Source organism: Rhea americana, unplaced genomic scaffold (assembly GCF_003343005.1).
Source record: "Rhea americana isolate MKP2758 unplaced genomic scaffold, rheAme1 scaffold_50, whole genome shotgun sequence".
Lineage (NCBI taxonomy): Eukaryota > Metazoa > Chordata > Aves > Rheiformes > Rheidae > Rhea > Rhea americana.
In genome coordinates, this window is record NW_028186646.1 from 4,943,342 (window position 1) to 4,965,820 (window position 22,479).

Sequence of the window (22,479 nt, forward strand, 5' to 3'; positions counted from 1 at the left end):
TTTTGATATATTTCCTTTCCTGCACAGTCTGTACAGGGAAATTCCCTAGTTACAAATGTTCTTCCATTATGAAGCTATTAATATTTAATCATTCATTTGCACTTAATCTGGGTGTTACCACTGGATTCCATTAAAACAATCCTGTCATTAGGGTGTGGGTTCACTGACAAGTTACAAGAGGTCATGTAAGGTTTGAATTTGGAGTGAGATGGAAGTGCTGTAGTCATTGGGCACATACATGCTCTTAACCTCTAGCAGCGTGAGGTAACCTCTCCGCTTCTCAATGGAAGAGGTAACTTAATTTGTTGGTACAACAGCCTGAGAACGTGCGAACGGCAGCTACTGCGGAGTAGCCGATGTACTGCAAAATTCCTGTCATCTTTTCAGTAATTTGTTGAGTGCGGTACAGCTTTTGACGAGCCTTGCTGTCTCTCTTTGAGATCAAGCGATGCATCATTCTGGTGTGCCAGCACCACTCTCTCCTGTTTTGATCAAAGTCAAATTTTGCATGTACCCGGAGAAGAGGCTTGTGTACCTCTTGAATTTCATGTGCACGAGATTGTTTTGGACCTTCTCACTCTCGTTCTTCATGTAAAGTGATCATAAGAAAAACAGCATGATAGTGCCACCTGTACTGTGAAAGTAATGGACACATTTAAATGCTTTAGGAAAAGATTCTTATTGATACATAACTTCCTCCCCTCTGCTCTCAACACTTTTTCCCAATTTAGGCAAAAATACTTAATTTTCACTGAATCTGCCTCCTCACTAGCTTTATAGTATAAAATAAAATTGAGCCACTCTTCACTTTTTAAAGGTAGATTTCAAAGTTAACTTTATTGTTTGGTCTGACTCATATTGTTCGAAGAAAATGGATAGAAAAGGTTGTTTGGGTCATGGATTTGAAATTTTAAAATGTCAGAAAACATACATGTACACAAAAATAACATGGCCAGATTTCTCTAACTTTCATGCAGGGTTTGGCGCTTAACCCTGCATTACCTGAAAACACTCACTGCACTGAAGGGCTTGTCTTCGCTAAGCTAAAATCCCTGTTAAACAGGAGGAAGATGGTTCTGGTGTTCAGAGAGCTGCCAACAACCTCACACGGCGGCAGCTTCAAGTGGACTTGGTGATGTGATTATAAAAAAAAAAAAAATACAGCACTGAACTAGTGTTTGTGTTGATGTTGCTGTCGATGGCACTGTGACAATGGCAACAGATATTTTCCATATTGCACTTACAATTTTCTTCACTGCAGCATTACTGGTTAAGATTTTAGTTTTTAAAAATAATACGCACAATCTTTACTTTGTACGAGGTTGAGTGATGCTGAATGGAATTAGTGCTCTGCTCTTAGATTTGTGCTTAAGGGTTTGTAAGTTCTAAGACTTGACAGTGCTTTTTCCCCCCCCCCCCTTTTTTCTCTTGACTGAAAAGGTATGCTTTTAGTGTTAATATTATAGGAATAAATTTCTCCAAATCCTTCCTACTAGTTTATTTTGGGTCATCCAAAAAAATGTGCTGTATAAAGTTCTCAGTTGTGGATATTTCACTGTGTTACAAAACTATATGAAAATAATTGCCTTTTTAGCCAGTATGAATTTTTATGTGAAAGGACTAGTAGTGTTTTTTCCCTTTATTTGAGATGTTACATTTTCAGTGTTTTGTAGGAAGATTTTTTTTTTTTTTTTTACTGTTTTCAATAAAGTGTGATTCAGAATGAGGTTTTGATGCTTTCTTATTTAAAGCAAAGAAAAAAAAAATCTGTGTGGGGTTCTAAATGACTCTGTTGGTAGTAGGTGTGTCTGTTTCCATTCCTGTTTGCTTCCTGCCTCCAATTTAAAGTACTTCTGAGATCTCAGACTCAGGCTGTTTAAATTCCATGAGGTACGGCTTGTGATGGAAATTCCTGTCTATTCAAAGGCATTGCAGCCCTGTTTTTTGGGAAGACAGGTACACGATTAAATGGAACCCTCTACTTAGGTTCTGCTAAGTGTGGTTTGTGTATGCAAGAATATCAAGATTGGGTAATGCGTAAGTCACTTAGAGCAGTTTGACTGAAGTACAATTTTTGTACTTCACTGACCACTTCGTGTCTTAACCCATTTGAAACTTGCACGGCTTCAGACTTTCCTTGATACTTCACTGGAGATCTTAGGCTTTTTCTCAAAGTTCAAGAATCTTATGGCTGGAATGGTCATGAAGCCTCCAATCCATTCAGCTGCAGACAGTCAACCATACCTCATATTAAACTAGCTTTTTAGGGACTGTCTTTGCCATAGCAGAGACCACAAAGTCTGGGATTTAGTTTTCCAAGGATCCTAAATGTCAAACATGAATGGCACTTGCACACTTCAAGCTTTAATTCTGTTCTGCATATCTGTAGTGAATAGGGAAAATTCTGCTTGCATCAGCTTTTTCCCTGCCTGTATTCTTCCCTTCATCTTCTTTATAAAAACTGACCCCAATTCTCTCAGTTTTATGTGGCCCTCTCATCATCCTTGTTGCTATCTATGGGACTCTGGGTGATTCAAGCGTTTCTAGAAAAGCAGTGCTCAGAACTGGATAGGGTGATCTCTCAGCTGGGCCTTAGACTTCATCCCTCTGCCTCACATAACATCATTGCTTCATACTGACCTTGTGTTCTAAAACATTTCTGATGTTTCTCTGCAGCAAGCCTATATTGCTGCCTATAAAAGATGTCAGTGGTCTTACATGTGTGATCATTATATACATAAATATATGCACTTGTTACTGAATTAAAATTCAATAACAAAAAAAATCAATAATAAAAATCTGCTATTTTGAGATGACTTCTCCCACCCTATCTCCTCTGATACTGATAATTCAAAGGTTGCTCTTGAAAATGAGGTAGTTTCTAAAGCCATAAAATTAAAACATGACACTGGTTTCTGCTGTATCTGCAGGACTCTTGTTTTACAGAAATAGAACTGCATTGGTTTGATATGATTGTTGTTCTTGGCAAATCCCATGGCAAATACTAGCTCTACTTAAGTAGTTTGTGCCAGTATTTTTCCAGAAAACAGTGAAGCTAATGTCTACACTTCTCCAGGATTTCTTCCCTCCTCATTTCAAGACATGTTTATCAATGCCTGCTCCTTTGGAGTGTCATCTCTTCTCCCCAAGTTCTTAAGAGATAACCAGCCCTGACAGTACTGTATCCCAATTTCTGGGTGTGCAAGGGGGAGAGTTCAGCAGCAGCTGATCTGTAGAACTCTTATTACCTTACGGTATTATATTAATACCTTATTAAGTTAAATGCAACACCACCTCTTCTAGCCTGAGATTTTAGACCTATATACCTGGTGCTGTGGTGATCACCTCACTTGATGCATGATACAATTTGATCTTGTAAGCATTACGTGAAAACTTTCCATCACTTGTGTAACTGATCAGCCATTTGCCTGTTCATTTAAAATTATTTTCTTACTACATTATATGTTGCAATCTCACTTTTGTTCAACTCTTCTGATTTTTGTGTGTGTGTCCTTAGTGCTCACACTTCTCTTACTAAACTATCTTTGGTGATTGGACTTAATTTCAGCAATGCATACCTGGAAGTTCATAATCCCTCTTTTGTTTCTCTTGAAAGTGGTCAGTGCAAGTTCTGCAATGATCGTGCCCCTTTGGCCACTTCTATCTACACCCAGCTGCCTTTGGATTGGTCAGAGTTGTTCAAGTGGAAGAAGCAGCCAGGGTAGATAGTTCTGGTTTGTGACAGGTGCTGGCAGCCCTTGTAACCTGTGCTGCAAGGGCTCAGAATTCAACCACAGGGGAGGTAGACAGCTGGGTACTGCTAAATGAACACAATCACTGAATCAGCTGTGGCTGATCTTTGGGAAAGGTGGGAAGGGAGTGACAGAGGGAGGATGTAGCTGAAGATGCTAGAAGACCAAATGTGAAACTGAATCTAAAAGAAAAAACAGAGTTAGGAAGCAACATCACCTGTCTAACTTTTATTTCTCTAAATATAAGGTATCATTGTCCATTTAAAAAAAATCATTTATTGGAAAATCTGGCTCTGGAGTTAGTACAATCTGTTGTCAGTTAAATTTTACTAGGTAGATCACTATAAGGTTTATGTATCAACATTCAAGAATTTTCTTCTCATAATATGAGCGACACAAAGGACATATGTGTCTTTCTCCCATGGAAAATTCTTCAAATGCTTGAAGACAGGTATGATGAAACAAATGTGAACATGAAAGCAGAACAGTCTGCCGTGAAAACTGATTGCTCTTACCAGAAAATATACAGGGGGGATGAATAGTTGGACTGAGTGGCATAATGCAAATGGGACAGTCAAATATCTCTTGTCGAAATGCCTAAGAAAAAAAAACAAAGCAAAATGAAGCAAAAACATACTGTAGACTAGTGAAACAATGGAAGGTAAATATAGAAACAATGTCCTAATTAAAATGTTAATTGTCATAAATTCTGAACGTGTATTTTTGATTAAACCAGTAACACTTTGACTCTCTGATCTCTTTGGGTTCTTTCATCAATTAGAAGAGAGATGCTACTGAAGTAGGAGCAAATCTGAGTTGTAAAATCTTTTTAATATTTCTCGTTTGGAACAGTTGGACAGAAGTATACAAATAGGCAAAAATTATGCTGAAAGTCTCCCATGTCTCTAAACAGATTAACCCTCTAAATGCAAAACTACATGAATAATAATGAAAAAGTAATAACAATAAAAGCTCCAATCAACCTGCATCTGTATCTTCTCCCAGTCAAGTTTGCTTAGTAACGTTTCTTTTCCTTCCAATTGCTGAAACACATCTCGACTTGCAGCTATAGAAGAATCTATTTCAGAAAAAAACTCATCTAGGTTTACATCATAAGAACCCAACAGACGATTGCTGATATGTTGAACCTGAAAAGAAAATGAATTGCAATTGGGGTAGAATTTAAAGTTATTTATAAGTATATTTATAGAATATATACACTTCATATGTGGATGAATCATGAGGGATTGTATGAATGGGCCTGATTAGTTGCATGATCTACCCAAAGTTTTCTTTTGTTTCCTTTCCTAAATATGTAGAAATTGGGTTCTTTGGATGTGAGAGTGCTGATAGACAGCTCTCTGAGACTCAGGCTCAACTGACGTGCACTTCAGGCTGATACGGAGAAAGAAACTGCTGTTTGGAACAATACTTTGCTCAATGGTAAGGGAATCTGTTGCAATTTGCAGCTGATGTCTGGTGCTGACTTAAAGATTAGAAGCATCAGATCTTCAAACTCTACTGATGGACCGTTATACTTGAGAGGAAACACAAGGTTCTCATATCTGAAATTTCCAGGATAGACCTAGTATTCTTAGACCATATAGGTGCTGCACAAAGATTACAGCTATGCTGTAGAGAAAGGCTGTATAGTGCTTCCTGAAGTATTAGATATATGGTGGTAAAACAGTCTATCCACTGGATGGATCCGTGCAAGACAATGACAAAAAGAAGCACATTAGTGTTGTCCCTGTATTTAAACCTTGTGCTTTAAATACATTTCTGCTTATTGTACATAGGTCTAAACAATCTGATCAGGCTTATTTGCGTTGTAGCGCTTTTGAGGATGTTCCAGTCAGTGCTCGGCAAAACAAATACCTAAAAGCAATGGAAATATATCCAAGCCCACTCTGAATTTCCAAAGTGTAATGATCTTAAATGAAAGCCAAATGCACAGTGGCTACTGTCTCTCATTACTACCACAATGTCTGAAAGTTCTGTAGGGAGTCACAGATGTCTTAGACTTGTCCTTTGAGACACTTTTCTTAAATGGTTTCAGCAGTTTTAAGAAGCATCGAGAGGTGTGAAATGTAAGCCTTCCTCTACCTACATTCCTTAAAGTGGAGACTTAATACGAAAACAGTTTAACTACCTTTTCAGAGCGGATGAGATGGGAAGCGGGAGCGGGGATTGTTGTCAGGGTCAGACAGCCTGATAGGAGCTGAACACTTACAATTTCCCATTGTGTTTCACTTTACTCCTTTTGTAGCTCTTCTCCACCAGGACATGTGCTCCATTACAAATGCTAAAGTGACCCTTCACAGCATGTATCAGACTATTCCAAGTGAACTTTTCTAGACCCAGAGGAATAAAGAACCCAAATCCCACAAAAGCTACTCTGAAAAAGAAGTCAGTTAAGATTTTAAGGATTACTTAAACTTTGAATTTCCCAAATTTCCTTCTAAAATTATGAAAAGCCTCATAATATCACCTAGTATACTAAAATACTAGGTTCATATGATGTGCAAATGTGCAAGTGTCTTCAGAGAAACCCATAACGTTTCTCTTCAAAGACAAACTTTAGAAGTGTCCAGATAAGGGAAACTATCAATTAGCATAAGTTGTTTGCTTTTTGAAGTTAGATCTGATACGGTGTAGTCTTTTTATTTTACGATCCGATTCACTGTTGTTATTAGTATGACTTACTATATTTGCAAGTGATCTCTATAACAGTAGCATATTGAAATGATATATCATGAGGTTCAAAAAGGGCAAGTGCAGAGTCCTGCACCTAGGGAGAAATAACCCTAGGCACCAGTACAAGCTGGAGGCTGACCTGCTGGAGAGCAGCTCTGCAGAGAAGGACCTGGGAGTGCTGGTGGATGACAAGCTGACCATGAGCCAGCAATGTGCCCTTGTGGACAAGAAGGCCAATGGTCTCCTGGGGTGCATTAGGAAGAGTGTTGCCAGCAGGTCGAGGGAGGTGATCCTGCCCCTCTACTCAGCCCTGGGGAGGCCTCATCTTGAGTCCTGTGGCCAGTTCTGGGCTCCCCAGCACAAGAGAGACCTGGAGCTACTGGAGAGAGTCCAGCGTAGGGCTACAAAGATGATCAGAGGGCTGGAGCACCTGCCCTGTGAGGAACGGCTGCGAGAGCTGGGCCTCTTCAGCCTGGGGAAGAGAAGACTGAGGGGGGATCTTATCAATGTGTACAAGTACCTGAAGGGAGGGTGTCAAGAGGACGGGGACAAACTCTTTTCAGTTGTCCCATGTGAGAGGACAAGAGGCAATGGGCAGAAATTGATGCACAGGAAGTTCGGCCTGAATGTGAGGGGGAATTTCTTCCCTGTGAGAGTGACGGAGCACTGGACCAGGTTGCCCAGAGAGGCTGTGGGGTCTCCTTCTCTGGGGATCTTCAAGGCCCACCTGGATGCAACCCTGTCTACCATGCTGTAGGTGACCCTGCTCGAGCAGGGAGGTTGGACTAGATATCTCCAGAGGGCCTTTCCAACCTTACAGATTCTATGATTCCATGTATCAATTTCTGTTCTAATCAGGTTTAGTTATGTTATTAGATAATGCTAGTGTAAGAACTTGATGTAACTTACGGAGAAATATTCAGATACCCCTTGTATAGCACCTGTACTTAAACAGCATTCTGATATGAAAAGCAGCAACACTTCCTGTAGTTTATGAGTTAAGTACTGTATCTATCAAAGACTAGATGGCTAATTTTGTGCTCCCTCATGACTCTCCAGTGACCAAAAAAACCCCTCAAAAACCAAAAAAAATGATTCTGTCTCATGCAAACATGCACACTGACCTTTACTGGTATGTGTAAAACAAAAAACAAACTAATGAGAATCCCTCCACAGGCCTCCTTCAATATTTACACTTTGTGGTCTCCAAACAATCCCAAATACTGTTGGCTTCCTGAATGAGAGACATGAAATACTAATGCACTAGAGTTTACTTTAATCAAGTTATGATGTCTTGAATGTTTTAATGTGGTTATGTATTTTTAATAAAAATTACTAGGGAAGTCATTGCTTAATCTAAGTTGTTGTTACTTGAATTATCTCGCTTTGTAATGTTAACTCCTCTTACTGGCTTCATTTTTAAATCTACCAACTTCATGAAGAATAGGTGATTAGATCTAAACCTTATATTATTCATAGTTTCTGATCAGTATCAACATTTCCAGCCTGATTTATGCTTGGTCTTCATTTATAGTGGTATTAAATGTGAACATACCTGAACTATTCTCATAAGAAAACTAGAAGGATGTAAAGAAAAGTTAGAGCAGCCATGAAGATACTTTCACTGATAGCTTCACAGGACCCAAAATTTGAGAAAAGCAACAATATTTTAACTCAGCCCTGGCCAGTTTCTATTTCTGCAAAGACAATACCAACACAGAGTACGTGGTTAGCTCTAGGACTTGGCCTGTCTTTGACCAGTGGTATGACTAGACAGGCTGCTAAGGAAAATAAACCAATAAAGAGCTGCAAGCAAGAGGCTGATAGGGGCCAAGGCTGCATAAACTAAGGGGTGCCCTCTTTCTTTCTGTGGCTGCATTGTTTGTTCCTTTTTCCGCGAGCAGAGAGAAGCCCTCCATTTCTTCCTTGAGCTTGCACTTAGGCTTTTCTTCCCTATTTCACTAAATGATCCTGAAAGTTTGCTCATGAGCTTCCTTGGACAGAAACTGTAGAAATAAGGAGAGAAAAATGCTTCTACTGCCTAAGACAGTGATCTATTAAGTTCCTTTGCTGCTAAGATACTATCTACTTTGAGCTACTCCTGTGTTTTCTGCAGTATGACCTGACCCAACCCATACCCATCCATCAGCAAAGGCAGTCTAGGGTTGGGAAGAAAAAAATGTAACTGAAATTTAACCCAAAATTTATGCTAAATGGCACATCAGTATTAAATATCAATGTGAACAGTGGACAGAAATGAATAAGCGTTTGTTATAATTTGATGTTATGCACTAGTGTGTAATTTAAATGTGTAATGTATAAACTAATGTGTAATTTAAATGCCAAATCCTGCTGTGTTTCAATGCATAATACTGATTTTTTTTCCAGAACAGCTGAAACTGATTAACTGAATCTATTTCTGAAAACACCATACCTCTGCATTTTATGTCTGTGACTTCTTAAAACTTAAATAGCATGGCGTAAACTAAGTATCTAAAATCTTATATCAATATGCAAAACTACATCAGTCATCTGTACAGCAGCACAAGACTATGATAAAATAAAACCATGAAACAAAGCACAGAGGTGAACTTTGTCCACAGGGAAGCCTTTTTAAGTGATTCAATGTCAGCAAATTGCTTACTAATGTGTTGACTTATGGCAACCCTCAATAGTAAAATGAAAAGGCTGGAATTTACAGCATATCAATGAATCAGTTGATAAGCTTTTACTGGTTTAATATCCTCCTAGTTTTGCTGCTTGGAGCCACTTCAAGTTAGCAACAGAATGTTTACCATCTCCATGTGATAAAGGAAGTCAAACGACTAAACAAATTCCAGGACCATTATACTGTTTGGTGAGATTTAAATTAAAATCGTTTGGAGAAATCATAGCGGGGGCGGGGGCGAGGAGGAAACTGAAGTCAACTACACATTTCACAAATGACTTACCTGGCTTCCTAAACAATGGTCGAGATTTTTAGCAAAGCTGGAGATAATGTAATGCATTTGAAAAGATTTAACTGCACCAATAAAAGACTATACTACAATTAAATGACTTATGCAAGTGACATTTATAGGTCAGATCAAAGAAATTCACTACCTAGCATGCTGCCTTCTAAGTAACATTTTGCTTTGTGCATAGTAGTGTTAAAAAGTAACAGCATTTAGTTTCAATGACGCTTTTTGCCTCCTTTGATCTAAATTATTAAAAATTTGATTGGTGTAATAAGAGCTACTGTATCACCATGAACCAAGTAATATGTGTATTTCCTAGCAATAAGATTTCAGATGTTATTTCTTATTTTGTGACATTTATTCAAGAGTATGAAACCTGACATTTAGCCTTTGTGATCCTTCCAAAGGAGGTAGGGTTATTAAAAATCTAACTGCTAACCTCTGATTTTTCTTTCCCCCAATTGTGATGCCATTTGATTATGCTAACATTTAGGGAGTGACATTTTAAAAGCACAGCACAAGTTTGAGAGGTAGAATTCACTTTGGAAAAGCTTTTTAGCCTCTGGGAATGGATAACTCCTTGTGAAAAATTACTTTAGTGTTTTCATTAACCAACACTTAAAAGTATAAGACCTAACAGCAGGAAAACTCATCTACAATTCTCACTTGAAAGCCACTAAGAAAAATGAGTATATATCTTTTAATCAGAATTGGTACTAAATTCATTAGTATCTGGCTAATCCACATGAGAATGCTTTATATGCTTTATAAATTTATTTTTAACAGAAATTAGAAAAAGTAGTGCCCATTTTGTTCCCTGAAAAATCCTGAAGTGTTACATATGAGAATTATTTCCTAATGCTGTGGACTACATGCAGAAACTATATTAAATGAAGCATTCACTACGGGTTACAATCAGCTGATAAACACTGCCTACATTTTATCAATTTGTTTCTCCCTAAAACGCACATCTAAAGTGCCCTTTAAGGGAGCCCCGGGTAGGTAGCTCAGGAGACAGCTACTGTAGACATCTGAAGTCAGGTGAAAGAAATTTTAGCATATAACACTCAGCTACAAATTTCAGTATATTTAGAAGCTTTTGCCATTTCCCCTTACTGTGACCTTGTTTATAACTAAACGTGGTATTTTGAACCCCAAGACAGTTGAGAGCCTTACTGGGAAACAAACATAAGACTTTGTTCCCCCAAATGTCCCATGTGGAAAAAAAGCGAACATTTCTGTTGCTCATTAGCTACTTGAGGACAGTCACAGTTCAACAAGGTGTTTACTTCTTCCAAGCTTAAGTGTGTGAGCACTTCCAAAGGTAATGCTAGCTTTCTTCAGTTACCTCTGTACTCAGTTTCTCTGTTATGCAAAGGACTTAGCACTTGCTTGATTAAAAGGGAGCATTAAGGCTGACAAGTATTTCTTCTCTCCCCTCTGCTGCTGTCAGCACACAAGCACAGCAGCAATACCAACTTTGTTGCAAAGGTGTGCACCTCTAGATGTACTGGCCTTGGCATCATACAACTCACATTACATAGGAAAATAGAGTTCCTGCCTCCAAAGTTCTGCTCTAACAGAATGAAACCAAGTATGACAAGTAATGAAAGGATAGGCAGTAACAAGCCTTCTCCTGCAAGCACTCTTCTAAAGAAGTGATTTAAATGAATAAATAAAAATACGGGTTTAAACCTTCCACTGATTCGGCTTGCAACTCAGGTGAGAGTATTTTCCCAGTCATATGCACTGGCTGTATTAAATTGCTTTCTTGCTAATCTCTGTTAATCAGGCTGCCTAGTATACTGGAGAAGAAGATGACTTCTGTGGCTCCATGAGGGATGGTCTTGTAATTGCTGAGGCTGTATCAGTTGTTACTAGAGAGCTTAACTGAGTAGGCTATCATTAAACTGGGGAGAGAAAGGAAGTTAGCAAAGAGGGGACTGAGGATTGCATAGGGTCTTTGCAGCTGGCTGCTTCAGACGAGGCAGGGTCAATGCAAAATCCTTGTACCTGATCTGGCCTCATTTGTATGGGGGTCAGAACTGTTATTCTCCTTAACTTATTACAGTTTTGCATCCAAGCAGAAGTTAGAGAAGGACTGGGCTATGGTATGGAACTATCCAGTTCAGTGTCGAATGAGAGAACAATGACAGCGAAAAGCAGTTATGATCGTTAATAGATTTGTTGCTTGAATTACTATATCCATCCTCCTCATAAATTTCTGTAGAAAACTAAAGTATTCTGACTTATCAGAAAGGAAAGAGAAATGCAGGACCTCACAAAAACCCTGCCTGTTGTAGGCCTAAGCACAAGACAGCCTTAAAATTAAATATTTAAATTATTTTCTTCACTTTTACCTTGAAAATAAGGTGAAACAAAGAGACTAACTGAACAGCTGGGTGATTCCAATGCAGTTTGTTTATATAAGTAAGGAATAAAGGAAAAAGTACAGAGCTGATGTTGAAGAGATTTGATACAAGGAAGCCGAATAAAAATACCAAATAAATAAATGCAACATACCTTTTCTTCAAAGAACTGTTTTCTTAATTTGCTATCTTTAGGAGGCACTGTTTTTCTCAAGTTTTTATACCATTTTCTAACAACATATCCCCTCCAGAAAGCTTGAATTCTGTGGGAAACAAGATGTTATTGCTTGAGAAGAAGAAATACAAATTTATCTAATTTTATCCTTTATGTGAAACACTCGTTTCATACATCTAAATTTTTTAAAAATCTTTGACTTCTGTAGTGCATCCATTCTGTATAGTTTCTGATCAAATTAAAATTTTAACACATGTGGAGCATTATTTAAAACTAAATATTGTCCAGTGACAGCAAATCTAGCAGAAATAAGGCTTACCTGATAGCGCACTTTATTTTAAACAAGCGTGCTCCGTCATGTATTACTCTGGTCTGGTACTGCTTTCTCCTGCACATAGGACAAGACTTTTTACCTGCAAATTTTTCAAAGGCTTTCAGACATGCCTGAAAAAATAATTGCAATTACTTACAATATATTTACATATCTTTGGAACATGAAAAATAGACTAGATTACATCATATAAGAGCTGATTATTCATCAATCCATAAACAATTTACAAGATCCCTATATCTGTAATAAAACTTTTAGATAATTTTGTAAATCTCTATATATTCCCAAGAAATCTTGTGAATTAAACTAACTCTGTTTAGTATATACATTTATAACTCAGTTATAAACTATGTTTTCCCATATATTTGTCAAAAAAGATAATAAAATGGAAAAAAAGAATCTCATCACAAAATATCCTTAAATTACCTTTCTTGCAATAAATATCTGGAATCAAAATTATTTTTCAAGATAATTATATTTAATTAACTAAGATATTGACTTAAGTAGTTTAAAATACTCGTACATTATGTGCTTGAATAGTTAAGCAAACATGTACTCACTTTATGAAATACATGGGAACATGAAAGCAACACCTGTTTTTCAAAGAAAAAAAAAAAGCTTGATTTAAACCATTCTAAAAGCTGAAAAGTAGAAGAATGTTGACAATAAAAGTTCTGACTGCCTGAAAGGTCATCAGTTTCTTTCTGTTATTGTTGCAATCTTTCTGGTGAAAGTAAAATTAGTCTTCTATAGAAATTACTTTATAAACTACATCTTAAACCAGTGTGTGAATTTTCTGTTAACACAGAGTGGCAGAAAGTAAGAAATGCCAACTGCTACTAATTGGAGCAAAAGATTATGAAACAAGTACTTAAAACGAAAGCTGATTAATTTTTTTCGCCTTTCTCCACAAAGACATTAAATTTCAAGAAGTGATATATATCAAATGCAGCATTTCCCACATAGGAAAAAAAAACAAAACAAAACAAAAGAGAAAGCATGTTCACAGGCTACAAGAAAACTTCACCTTTATCTGACCTAAATTCCCACCAAATGCTGGTGATCCTCCATCCCAACAAAAGATACCAAGTTGGACAAAAAAGGCAGTCAGTTCTTAGAGGATGGAAAAACTGGGAAAGGAGTGAAAACCAAACAAGTAGTGTGCACTATTGAGGTGGCAAACACAAAAGGATTAATGGCTAGCAGCCAGTTGAAGGGAAAGCTTTCAGATACAGTGGCTTTTTTTTCCCTTGAGGGAGGAAAGCTAACGAAACATTCAGGACAAAAAGAATTCCAGAGGCATTTCCCTTTTTGTGCCAAATCTAAAGTAAGTAACCTTTCAAATGAGTGCTGTCTTTTGCTTTCTCTTGTCAAGTTTTAAATTTTTAGGGTAGCCAGAGACTGGCAGAATGGTCTTGTTATGCCAGATCCATCCTCACCTGTCTTTGGACAATTGTACATCTTCTGTTAATGCTGAGGGAAAAAGAAGCAAAAGCCCTGCTTCTAAAGCTATTAAAGACCCTGATTCATATCACAGACTTGATGGCAAAAATCTTCAAGAAAAATGAAAATGGGGAATAGACAGAAAAAATACTGTAAAATTAATCTGGAAAGAAACTTGCAATCAGTTTGGACAATTATGCTAACTATCATCATCGTCTTTCTAAAGCAGCTCTTCTCTTCAATCAGTCACTTGTCCCTTTTATTTAACGTTTTCAAGATGACACGTGAGAGACTCTAATAAAACATGATGTAAGTATGCTTATGCTACACATACGCATTGCATAAAGCCACTGAGACAAAATGGAAGCATTTCTTCAAATAACCTGAGTGAGTGAGTGAATGGTATTAAGAGTACAACTTCATTTACCAAATACAAATGTCTGTTGAATTGAGATGTAACAAACTTGTGAGAAAATAAACTATATCTTTAATTGTATGATTCCTGAACATTCACCATTCTGGTGAACTAAAACTAAAATTGTAGCTAGCTGGAGTTTAAATGAACCTATACAATAGCCTATACTTTCTTTGCAAAAACATATAAAAAGGCTGATTTGTACTCTTAGTGTCATAACTTCAGCAGTGAAGAAATACTACCAACCTTTCTCTATCATGTCTTTGTTCTGAGTGTTTTCAGAATTGACCCATAACAGCTGGGCCACAATATTAAATATTAAATGTCATCTTAAAATAGAATCATTTTTTTCTTTCTTCTTTCAGCTAATGATTTTTAGCAGTAATCATGAAAAACCTTATTTAAACATGACTTTGTATAGTCCCCTTCACACTTATTATATATGTACCTGAGGCTGAAGCGCAAATTCTTCCCTGCATATTGCACAAGGCTGTACAGAATCTCCATGCTTTATGGATCTCTGCTTTATTTTTGCCCATTCTTCAGCAGTGAGTGGCAAGGGAGGAGGCTCAACTAAGCCTAATTTCTGAGCTGTGGACAATAACAATAAGAAATCACTGAATAAAATCCAGTGACAGATGCAGACAATGGATTTCTTTTTTTCATGTGAAATTCATTGATAATGTACTTATTTAAAAATACTTTACACAAATTTATCATCAGACAAACTACCACAAGGCAAAATACTTACTATTACTTAGCTATTCAGTAATTGTCAGAACTAGATCCTCTTTTTCATGCAAGATTTATTTAGGAAATTTTTAAATGTAAACTTTTATTTGCCAAGTAATATGAATTTATTTTGATATCTGTTCACAGCTGTTAATAAAGGGATTATTAACTAAATTGTAGCAATGTAAAATAACGTAATTTCAAATCATGAATATATAAACAAAATTTCTGTTAGTTTATTTCTGAGGGTTTTTTAACATTATAATCTTGTATTCTCAAAATTAAGAGGAAAATGGATAAGGAAGTATAATAAAAAAACAATTGCTGCTGCAAAAAGCTGAAGTATAGTATGAGACTGTGAAGGATGCAAAAGGAGGAACGTAAAAAAACAAAGAGATGGTTACAGGACACCACTGTCAGTGTCACTGTAATAGCTGAACTTGTCAATCTCAAATTATAACAGTGAGGTCCCTTGCTGGATGTCCATATGAAATCTCTACCTTCTCAAACAAGGAAATGGTGAAGATGCTTGCAAAACTGGTAGAAAAAGGCTAGAGTTGGTATTTCAACAGAGGATAAGATGAGAGTAGGTACAACAAAGAATAGCCCTTTTTCATCTTTGAGCACTAGAGGAAGCAGCTTGTGTGGACTGACCCAAGTCAATGGAGGGATGCCCAATACCTGCACTAAGCCAAGGAAATTAGTCCAGATGGGGCCTGTGATGACACTTACTAAAAGTAGAAAGAAGAGGGACTTGTAACAGTTAGAATGCAAGCTGATGAAACTTAGATGAGAGGTTTAGTTGAGCATGGGGAAGGAAAGGTCAACTCTTTCACTCATACTAAAGAACAGAGCTTATTAATGTCTGTTTCTTGCAAATACTTTAGTAAGCAGCACGTATTTTTTCGGAATAAGCTTTCAAAACCCAACTAGAAAGCGTGTTCAAACCCATTACACTGATTAGTCATGAAGAGAAACGGAATCCTGACAAACTAGTGAAAGAATGGGGTTTTGGTGATCCACTTGCCCAAGTACATGATTATTCTAGAATAGGATCTGTCAGTTTTTGAGAAAAAAAATCTGCTTCTGAGCTCATCTATCTGCAGATGTATATTGTTAATCTTTTAAAATTTGCATAAAACTATCTTTGATCTTTTTACTAGAACTTTTATGAGGTATTAAAGGAATTCTAAGGAAAATTTTCTTCGCTTTGGCTCAAACATCTCTACTTATTCTACTTCCTTGTGAACTCATGACTTTCTTCAAATGTATGCTAATTTGATTCCATGTCTAAGAACAAATGGATGACTCTGAGATTTCAAGCTGTGGCAGTTTATGCTTTTGGAACTACGTCTCCATCTGACTAAAGGAAAGTGCTTTCTCTCCTTCAACGTAATTTTATATTACTAAGACTTAATTAGCTTCTCATAAATTTGAGACAGTCCAGCCTGTCCTGCTTTGGTCAATGTAACTGTATGAGGTTTGACTTGAATTGCCTTACAGGCACACAGAGTTGATTTCCAGACAACTTGGTATCTAGACACTAAACGCAGCACACTCCCATATATTCCGAAGCTCGTAGCTCTGCCTATAAGCTATAGGCCAGAGTTCAAGCGATGTCAAGCAGAAAAGAAGCAAACAAACAAAAAACAAAAAACAAAAAACCCCACCAGAATTATTATTTTCAAAATATAAAATTCCATATTGCATTAGCTTTAAAAGACATTGTCTATCCACTCTGATGCAGTAAAATGCACTCATCTGATGCCATTATTCATACTGCAAAATAATGTGAACTTCAAGAGAAACAGGAAGGATCCTGCAAGCTAGAGTCTACAAACTAGTTCAGAACATGTATTTTGCTTAAAGCTCATGAATGAATCACTGAAATAGGTGGCAAGGAAGTTCTCCTAACCAGGAATATTTTCTCTTTTGACCATGCTTCTTTTGAAGAGCATATATTGCTTAGTGTTTCCTCTACAAAAAGAGATGAGTCAAATTATATAACACATGCTAAAGGTTTCAGTAAAAACATGGATCAAATTTTGTCTTACAATCATACCTAAGGGTGAATGAGTAAAGGAACAAGATACCATTTTGATAGTCCAATAAACACACAGAACCTATCTTCATAATGACAAAATGTGGATACACGCGGAGGAAACAAGATAGCAAACCAGTCACAGCAGGAAAGGCAGTAACACAACCTATCAAATGCCTACCAATGACTTTCTCCCAAGCATTGTGGTCAGAGTGTGTGTAAAGACAATGAAATGGCTTTGTGGAAAGCCTTTTGTATTCCCTCAGGGTAAGAAAAAAATGCTTATTTAAAATTTTCACAAATGGATGATTAAAGCTGCCACATAGGAAGAGACTGCAGGTGAAACCCAACTTTTAATAATGTAAAGGAGATGGAATACTTGTGAGAGACAGACTATGCATGTCTTTTGAAGAGAAGTTGTTGTACAACATAGTTGAGGAAGGAGAACTGGCAGCAGGACACACAAGAAGTGATATGTAGTTGAAGCAAAAGGCTCTATGCAGATATTCTCAAAGCAGCACTTTGAATAAATACAAGCAATAAAAGCTGCCAAAGACTACATTTATCATATCTCAAGATGTGCAAGAATTTTCACCCATATGTACCAAATGTTTACAAGCCCAACCCATTTGCTGACACCCATTTATATAACTGAATTATTTATCTTGAAATGAACATTAGCAAAGCAATTACATACATTAACCTTTAAACCCTAATTACTAGCTTTCAGGATGCAAGTCCTTATTGAGAAAAAATTAGTGATGGGGAACTCTGAGATGTTTGTTTGATAGCCACAGACTGAAGAAGAGAAAGTTTGATTAAATTACCTTTTCAGCACTGTTGCACAATTGTAAGGTTTTAAAAATACAATTCTTATTAAAAGAGAAAGGTAGACATGAGCATTAAAAGAAAAATTATAGGTGAAAATATTAATAAGCAAAACGCATAAACAATTGGAACTTTTAATATCTTTCAGCACATTCTTTGGAATCACTTGCACAAACATTCATATAGGACCTCTCAGTCAATGCTGTGATTTAAAGAGAAAATACTGTGTCTTTCTTATAATTGCAGCGGAACATGCTCACACTTGGACTGCATTTTTTCACCACAACTTTTAGCTTCCATAATCACTTTTTATTTATATTTGTGTTAACCTCAGTCCCTCTTTGCTGTTGTTTTCCCCATTATCCCCTCCTCTTTCAAATTCCTCTTCAAACCGAACCAAACAAAAAAACTCTTCCATCTTTAGAATTACAGCCATGTAAACATACTAATAATCACCTTGTCTTGCTACCTTTTGTCCTATCCCTTGTTACACTCATTTGTTGTGTATTATCTTAAGTTATCCTCTTAACCTTCTGTTGATTCCAAAAGGCAGATGCCTGTGCTTGTACGGAGCCTCACTGATTTACATGGTTCTCTTCAGAGCTGGGACTACTGTGACAGATACTACTGCAAAGGCAACATGATCTTCAGAGAGGCCTAAGGGCATTTTTAAGGAAAAGAATAAATAAAACAATTACTAATGACGATGAAAGTTTATTACACTTAGAATTGCCAATTGTGAAGTTGGAAGGTCCTTTAAAAAAACCCTAAATCAACCATAAGCATGGAGACAAGAAGACAATCATTGCAAGAACATTGTAGAAACCTTTAGAAAAGGGAAAGGGAAGATTGAAACTGATAGCTGGGAAGCATATTTGGACTCCTGGTCTGCTAAGAGGCTCCCTGGCGTTTTTTAATAGCAATACTATCTGTCCCTGCTGTACTATTAAAATGCTTTTTAATGTGAGTTTTCTCACCAGGCATGATTCCAAGCCCTCACATCTGTGACTTTTATCTTGTTGCATGTTTGCTTCTAGATTTGAAAAAGGTATTTAACTACAGGTGTTAATTCTTCCTGGGTTTAGCCCCAGGACCATCGTAAAAACAAACCTTTTTAACTTATAGCAAAGGTGGGTATATATTAACAAAGAATACATTCAATGCAGCACTAGTCATGTCTTCTTACTAAGTAAAAAACCAAACAATTTTAAATAGACTTACAGAATTATCTTAATATTAAAACATATCCCTAAATAAATACAAAATCCAAATAGATGACGTTTTGAGACTATAAGATCACAAAAGTTAAGATCGTTCATATATAAAATTTACATTAAAAAAATGTAAAAAAAGAATCCTGCCTCTTAATGAAGAATTCTTCATCAAGACATACCAGTTTCCTTTTTTTACCTTCATTGTGGTAAGAAGAGTACATTTTAGTAACAACTAAAATGTTGTTACAAAAGTAACAACTCACAAATCAGAATATAATGGTTTACCTAATGTTAGCTGCGGAGGATTGGGATCAAGAACATACTCCTTTTCTGAATCTTCCTTTTTTTTGTGGTGAGTGCTCTTTTTTCTTAGTCCAGTATCTACTACTGCTCTGACCATTTCTTTGTTCACAGGTTTGTAAATGTTCTTTATATTCCTTGATTTTGACTTAAAAGGATCTGCTAATGAAAGGTCCTGGAGCTGAAGATCGTGTATAATATGATCCTGTAAAGCAACTGCAGTAACTGCTATCATTTCTTGTTTGGAGGAATGGCCCTAAAAAAAGAAAGAAAAAGAAAGGCTTGCACAATTAATACTATAAATGCTTTTTAAACAGGTATATTATACTAAATTAAAAGAAATTAGAAATTCTGTTCTTCACCAATGTTTATGACTTGTCAAAGGCTTTTATACACGTACAACTCCCGTACTTGAAACCTAACATACAATTACCATAATGTGAAATTTAAGATTGATGTTTCTGAAACATCCTAGTTTCAACTTAAAAAAGTCAAAAGAAATCTCTGATTTATCATTTGTATTAAATAAAATAGTTAATTTTTAAGTTTTAATTACTGAGCCCATAATTATTATATGCAATAAACTCATCAGGGACTATAAAAGTTTGGCATGCCCAAACATATTTTACTTCAATATAATTAAAAACAATCCCAAAGGCTAACCTCATCTTCCAAAATACTGAATATAGACAAGAATATATTATTTTTATAAAGGGAATGGTCTTATCTATCTATTCTTCCATCTCTCCCGACCCCACCACCTGATTTTACAAGATGTGAACTTGTACCTTGCAAAAATCATGATGCTCCATTGATTATCTTTAGTTGATTTTATAAGTCATGTGGCTCTACAAACAGAAATGTACAAGAACTTGAATATTTATCAGCAGAGATGGCCTCACTGATAAAACAGAAACTTACAGTTTAATTCATTTTTTCTTAGGCCTGTCAGCAGAGAAAGCTTAACATACTATGTGTTCAATCCATAAAACTCTGGATCTACAAACAACAGATTATACCTTCTCTGCTGCCAATCTTATCTTACCCCCAGTGGACGGCACATAATGTGTACCGAATACCTTTAAACCGGAACTTAGGCGTCCCTCTTCTGGATAACCTCCCTTTGCTCATATATATTCCTGTACACATTATTTTAATGCCCAGCATTACAAAGGATCAGGAACCTGATGCACTACAGAAACACAAAGAAAAGGGAAAGATGAATCCTCTTTTCCCCAAAGAAAAAAAGGAATGCCCCCAAGGAGCTTACTATGTAAGATCTATTGCCTCTTGTTTCATCTGAGGATTTGGAAGCTAGTTAAACTTCCACTGCTGAATGCTCTTCCTCTCCATCTATTTAATTTTTACTTTTCCATTTCTATCACTGGGCTCTCATTCTCCTGTGTCATTTCCATAGACATACGTGTCACCCTACCCAAAGCCCAAGATCTGTCTACCTATAACTTCAGACAGATACTTCATTTACTCTCTGTACATGTAACTGAAGCATTTGGTTGTTACACAGTACAAGTATTGCTGAGATGTTTGACCTGGTTTCCTTTTCTCTTACTGCTCCTTGATCTCGGACCCAACTTGAAACACCTTACCCTACCAGAGAGTCCCATGGCTCTTTAACTTTGGAAAGTCCTTACAAACTTACTACCTTTTCTTACGACATCTTTCCTAACAGCTTGCTTAGTTTTTTTTCCCTACTTTTTCTACTTTTTCTCTACATGCCTCCACAGCAAGGCAACATCAGAAAAGGAAAACACTTTTTCCTCCAAAATGAATGGTGATAATAAATTTCAAGCGGTCCAAAATGCAGTGGGCACAAACTTAACCACAGGCAGTTCCATCTGAATATGAAGGAAACTTCTTCCCTGTGAGAGTGATCAAGCACTGGCACAGGTTGCCCACATAGGTTGTGGAGTCTCCTTCTCTGGAGATATTCAAGGCCCACCTGGATGCAACCCTGTCTAACATGCTCTAGGTGACCCTGCTTGAGCGGGGGGGGTGGACTAGATGATCCCCAGAGGTCACTTGCAACCTCAACCATTCTGCGACTGAGGGAATAACAAGGCGCGTAGCAATGAACCCTGTTGAACTGCCCTGCCAGACCAGTTTGTTTTTGACAAGCCTGAGGAAGAGAGAAAGAGCAAAGACCATGTTAGCAACTCCTCTAATAATGCTGCCCCGCTCCATTGCAATCTCAACATCCTAATCAGGACAGCAGCAAAAGTCATGACCCAGCTCACCAGTAGAGAGGAGCCTGGCAGAGGCTGAGGCCAGATCCCCTAACACTGGCTATGGGAACGGGTCCGGGAGTCGCTACTTGCGATGCTGCTCTCCTGTTCTGGCTTGTGGCAGCGTTTTGGGGCTCCCAGAGCCTCCTGTGGGGCCCCCGATCTGTGGCTTGGGCAGTGGCACCGCCACAGCTCCTCACACACCCAACGGTGCTCATCCCACTTCTCAGGTGGGAGGAGGGCGCGAGGCCTCCACAGGCACCTCAGGGGCAGCTTCTCCCGGCTTGGTCTGGCACTGGCTCTCTAGGACATGGGCCTGTTGCTCTTTTTTACCTCTTTTATTGGCCGGGGGGAAAGGGTAGAAGCACAGGAAACGGCCTCTTCCCTGTGCTTGCCCACAGACCTGCAACCCCCCGTGCCGCCATCCCCTCAGTCACGGCCCGGCGCTCCCCCCCGCCCCGCCTAACGGCCGCCGCCGTCCTCGGCACCTGCGCGCGCCCCGCAGCCCGCGGGCGCCCAGCCGCTCCTGCGCCTTTAAGCCGGGCCTGCGCCTTGAGCGGCAGGGACCGCGTTGCCTAGCAACGCAGCTCCCCGGCCTGGCGACGGCGGTGGCGGGGACGCCGCGGCGCGCGCGCGCCAGGCTGCCGCGCAGGCGCGGGGCGGTGGGCGGGAAGGGCGGAGAGGAAAAGGTGGCCTGGGCGGCGGTGGCTCTGCTTTTTCCCTCGCCTTTCCCCTCTCCCGCTTTTCCTGGCCTGGCACCAACGGCTGCCCACAGAAGCATCCCTGCGGAAGGCTCTTTGCCGTTTTTACCCCAGCTCCGAAGTTGCACGCGTTCCCATAGCTGCCCCTGGCGCTTCTGTGGTTTCTCCCTCAGCTTTGGTAGCTGCAGCTCCTAGCTTGTGGGTTGGCCCCCGTGATTGTTAGTTCTGAAGGCTGTTTTTCACCTTTTTTTTTTTTCAATAGTGTTTTCTTCAGAGTTGGT

At 38.2% G+C, this 22,479-nt stretch overlaps 1 protein-coding gene across 1 annotated transcript; it reads right to left on the reverse strand.

The window, feature by feature from the left end:
* Nucleotides 1-4,109: 4,109 nt before the first annotated feature.
* On the reverse strand, nucleotides 4,110-20,066 carry RNF32 (ring finger protein 32). Its single transcript, XM_085317728.1, has 8 exons — nucleotides 20,043-20,066; nucleotides 19,240-19,510; nucleotides 14,588-14,730; nucleotides 12,842-12,874; nucleotides 12,270-12,394; nucleotides 11,930-12,038; nucleotides 4,736-4,900; nucleotides 4,110-4,349 (listed from the first exon to the last, which is right to left on the reverse strand). The coding sequence occupies exons 1-8, from the start codon at nucleotides 20,064-20,066 to the stop codon at nucleotides 4,110-4,112; spliced, it is 1,110 nt and encodes a 369-aa protein (XP_085173854.1).
* Between the last annotated feature and the right edge of the window lie 2,413 nt (nucleotides 20,067-22,479).

What these genes read in the sequence shown, in the direction of transcription:
- RNF32 (XM_085317728.1), bottom strand. Translation starts at nt 20,066, where the DNA reads ATGGAGCATCATGATTTTTGCAAG. An exon ending in AGCATCATGATTTTTGCAAG is followed by an intron (nt 19,511 to 20,042) that starts GTACAAGTTCAC and finishes TTCTTTTTTTAG; the next exon opens with GGCCATTCCTCCAAACAAGA. An exon ending in TCCTCCGCAGCTAACATTAG is followed by an intron (nt 14,731 to 19,239) that starts GTAAACCATTAT and finishes TATTGTCCACAG; the next exon opens with CTCAGAAATTAGGCTTAGTT.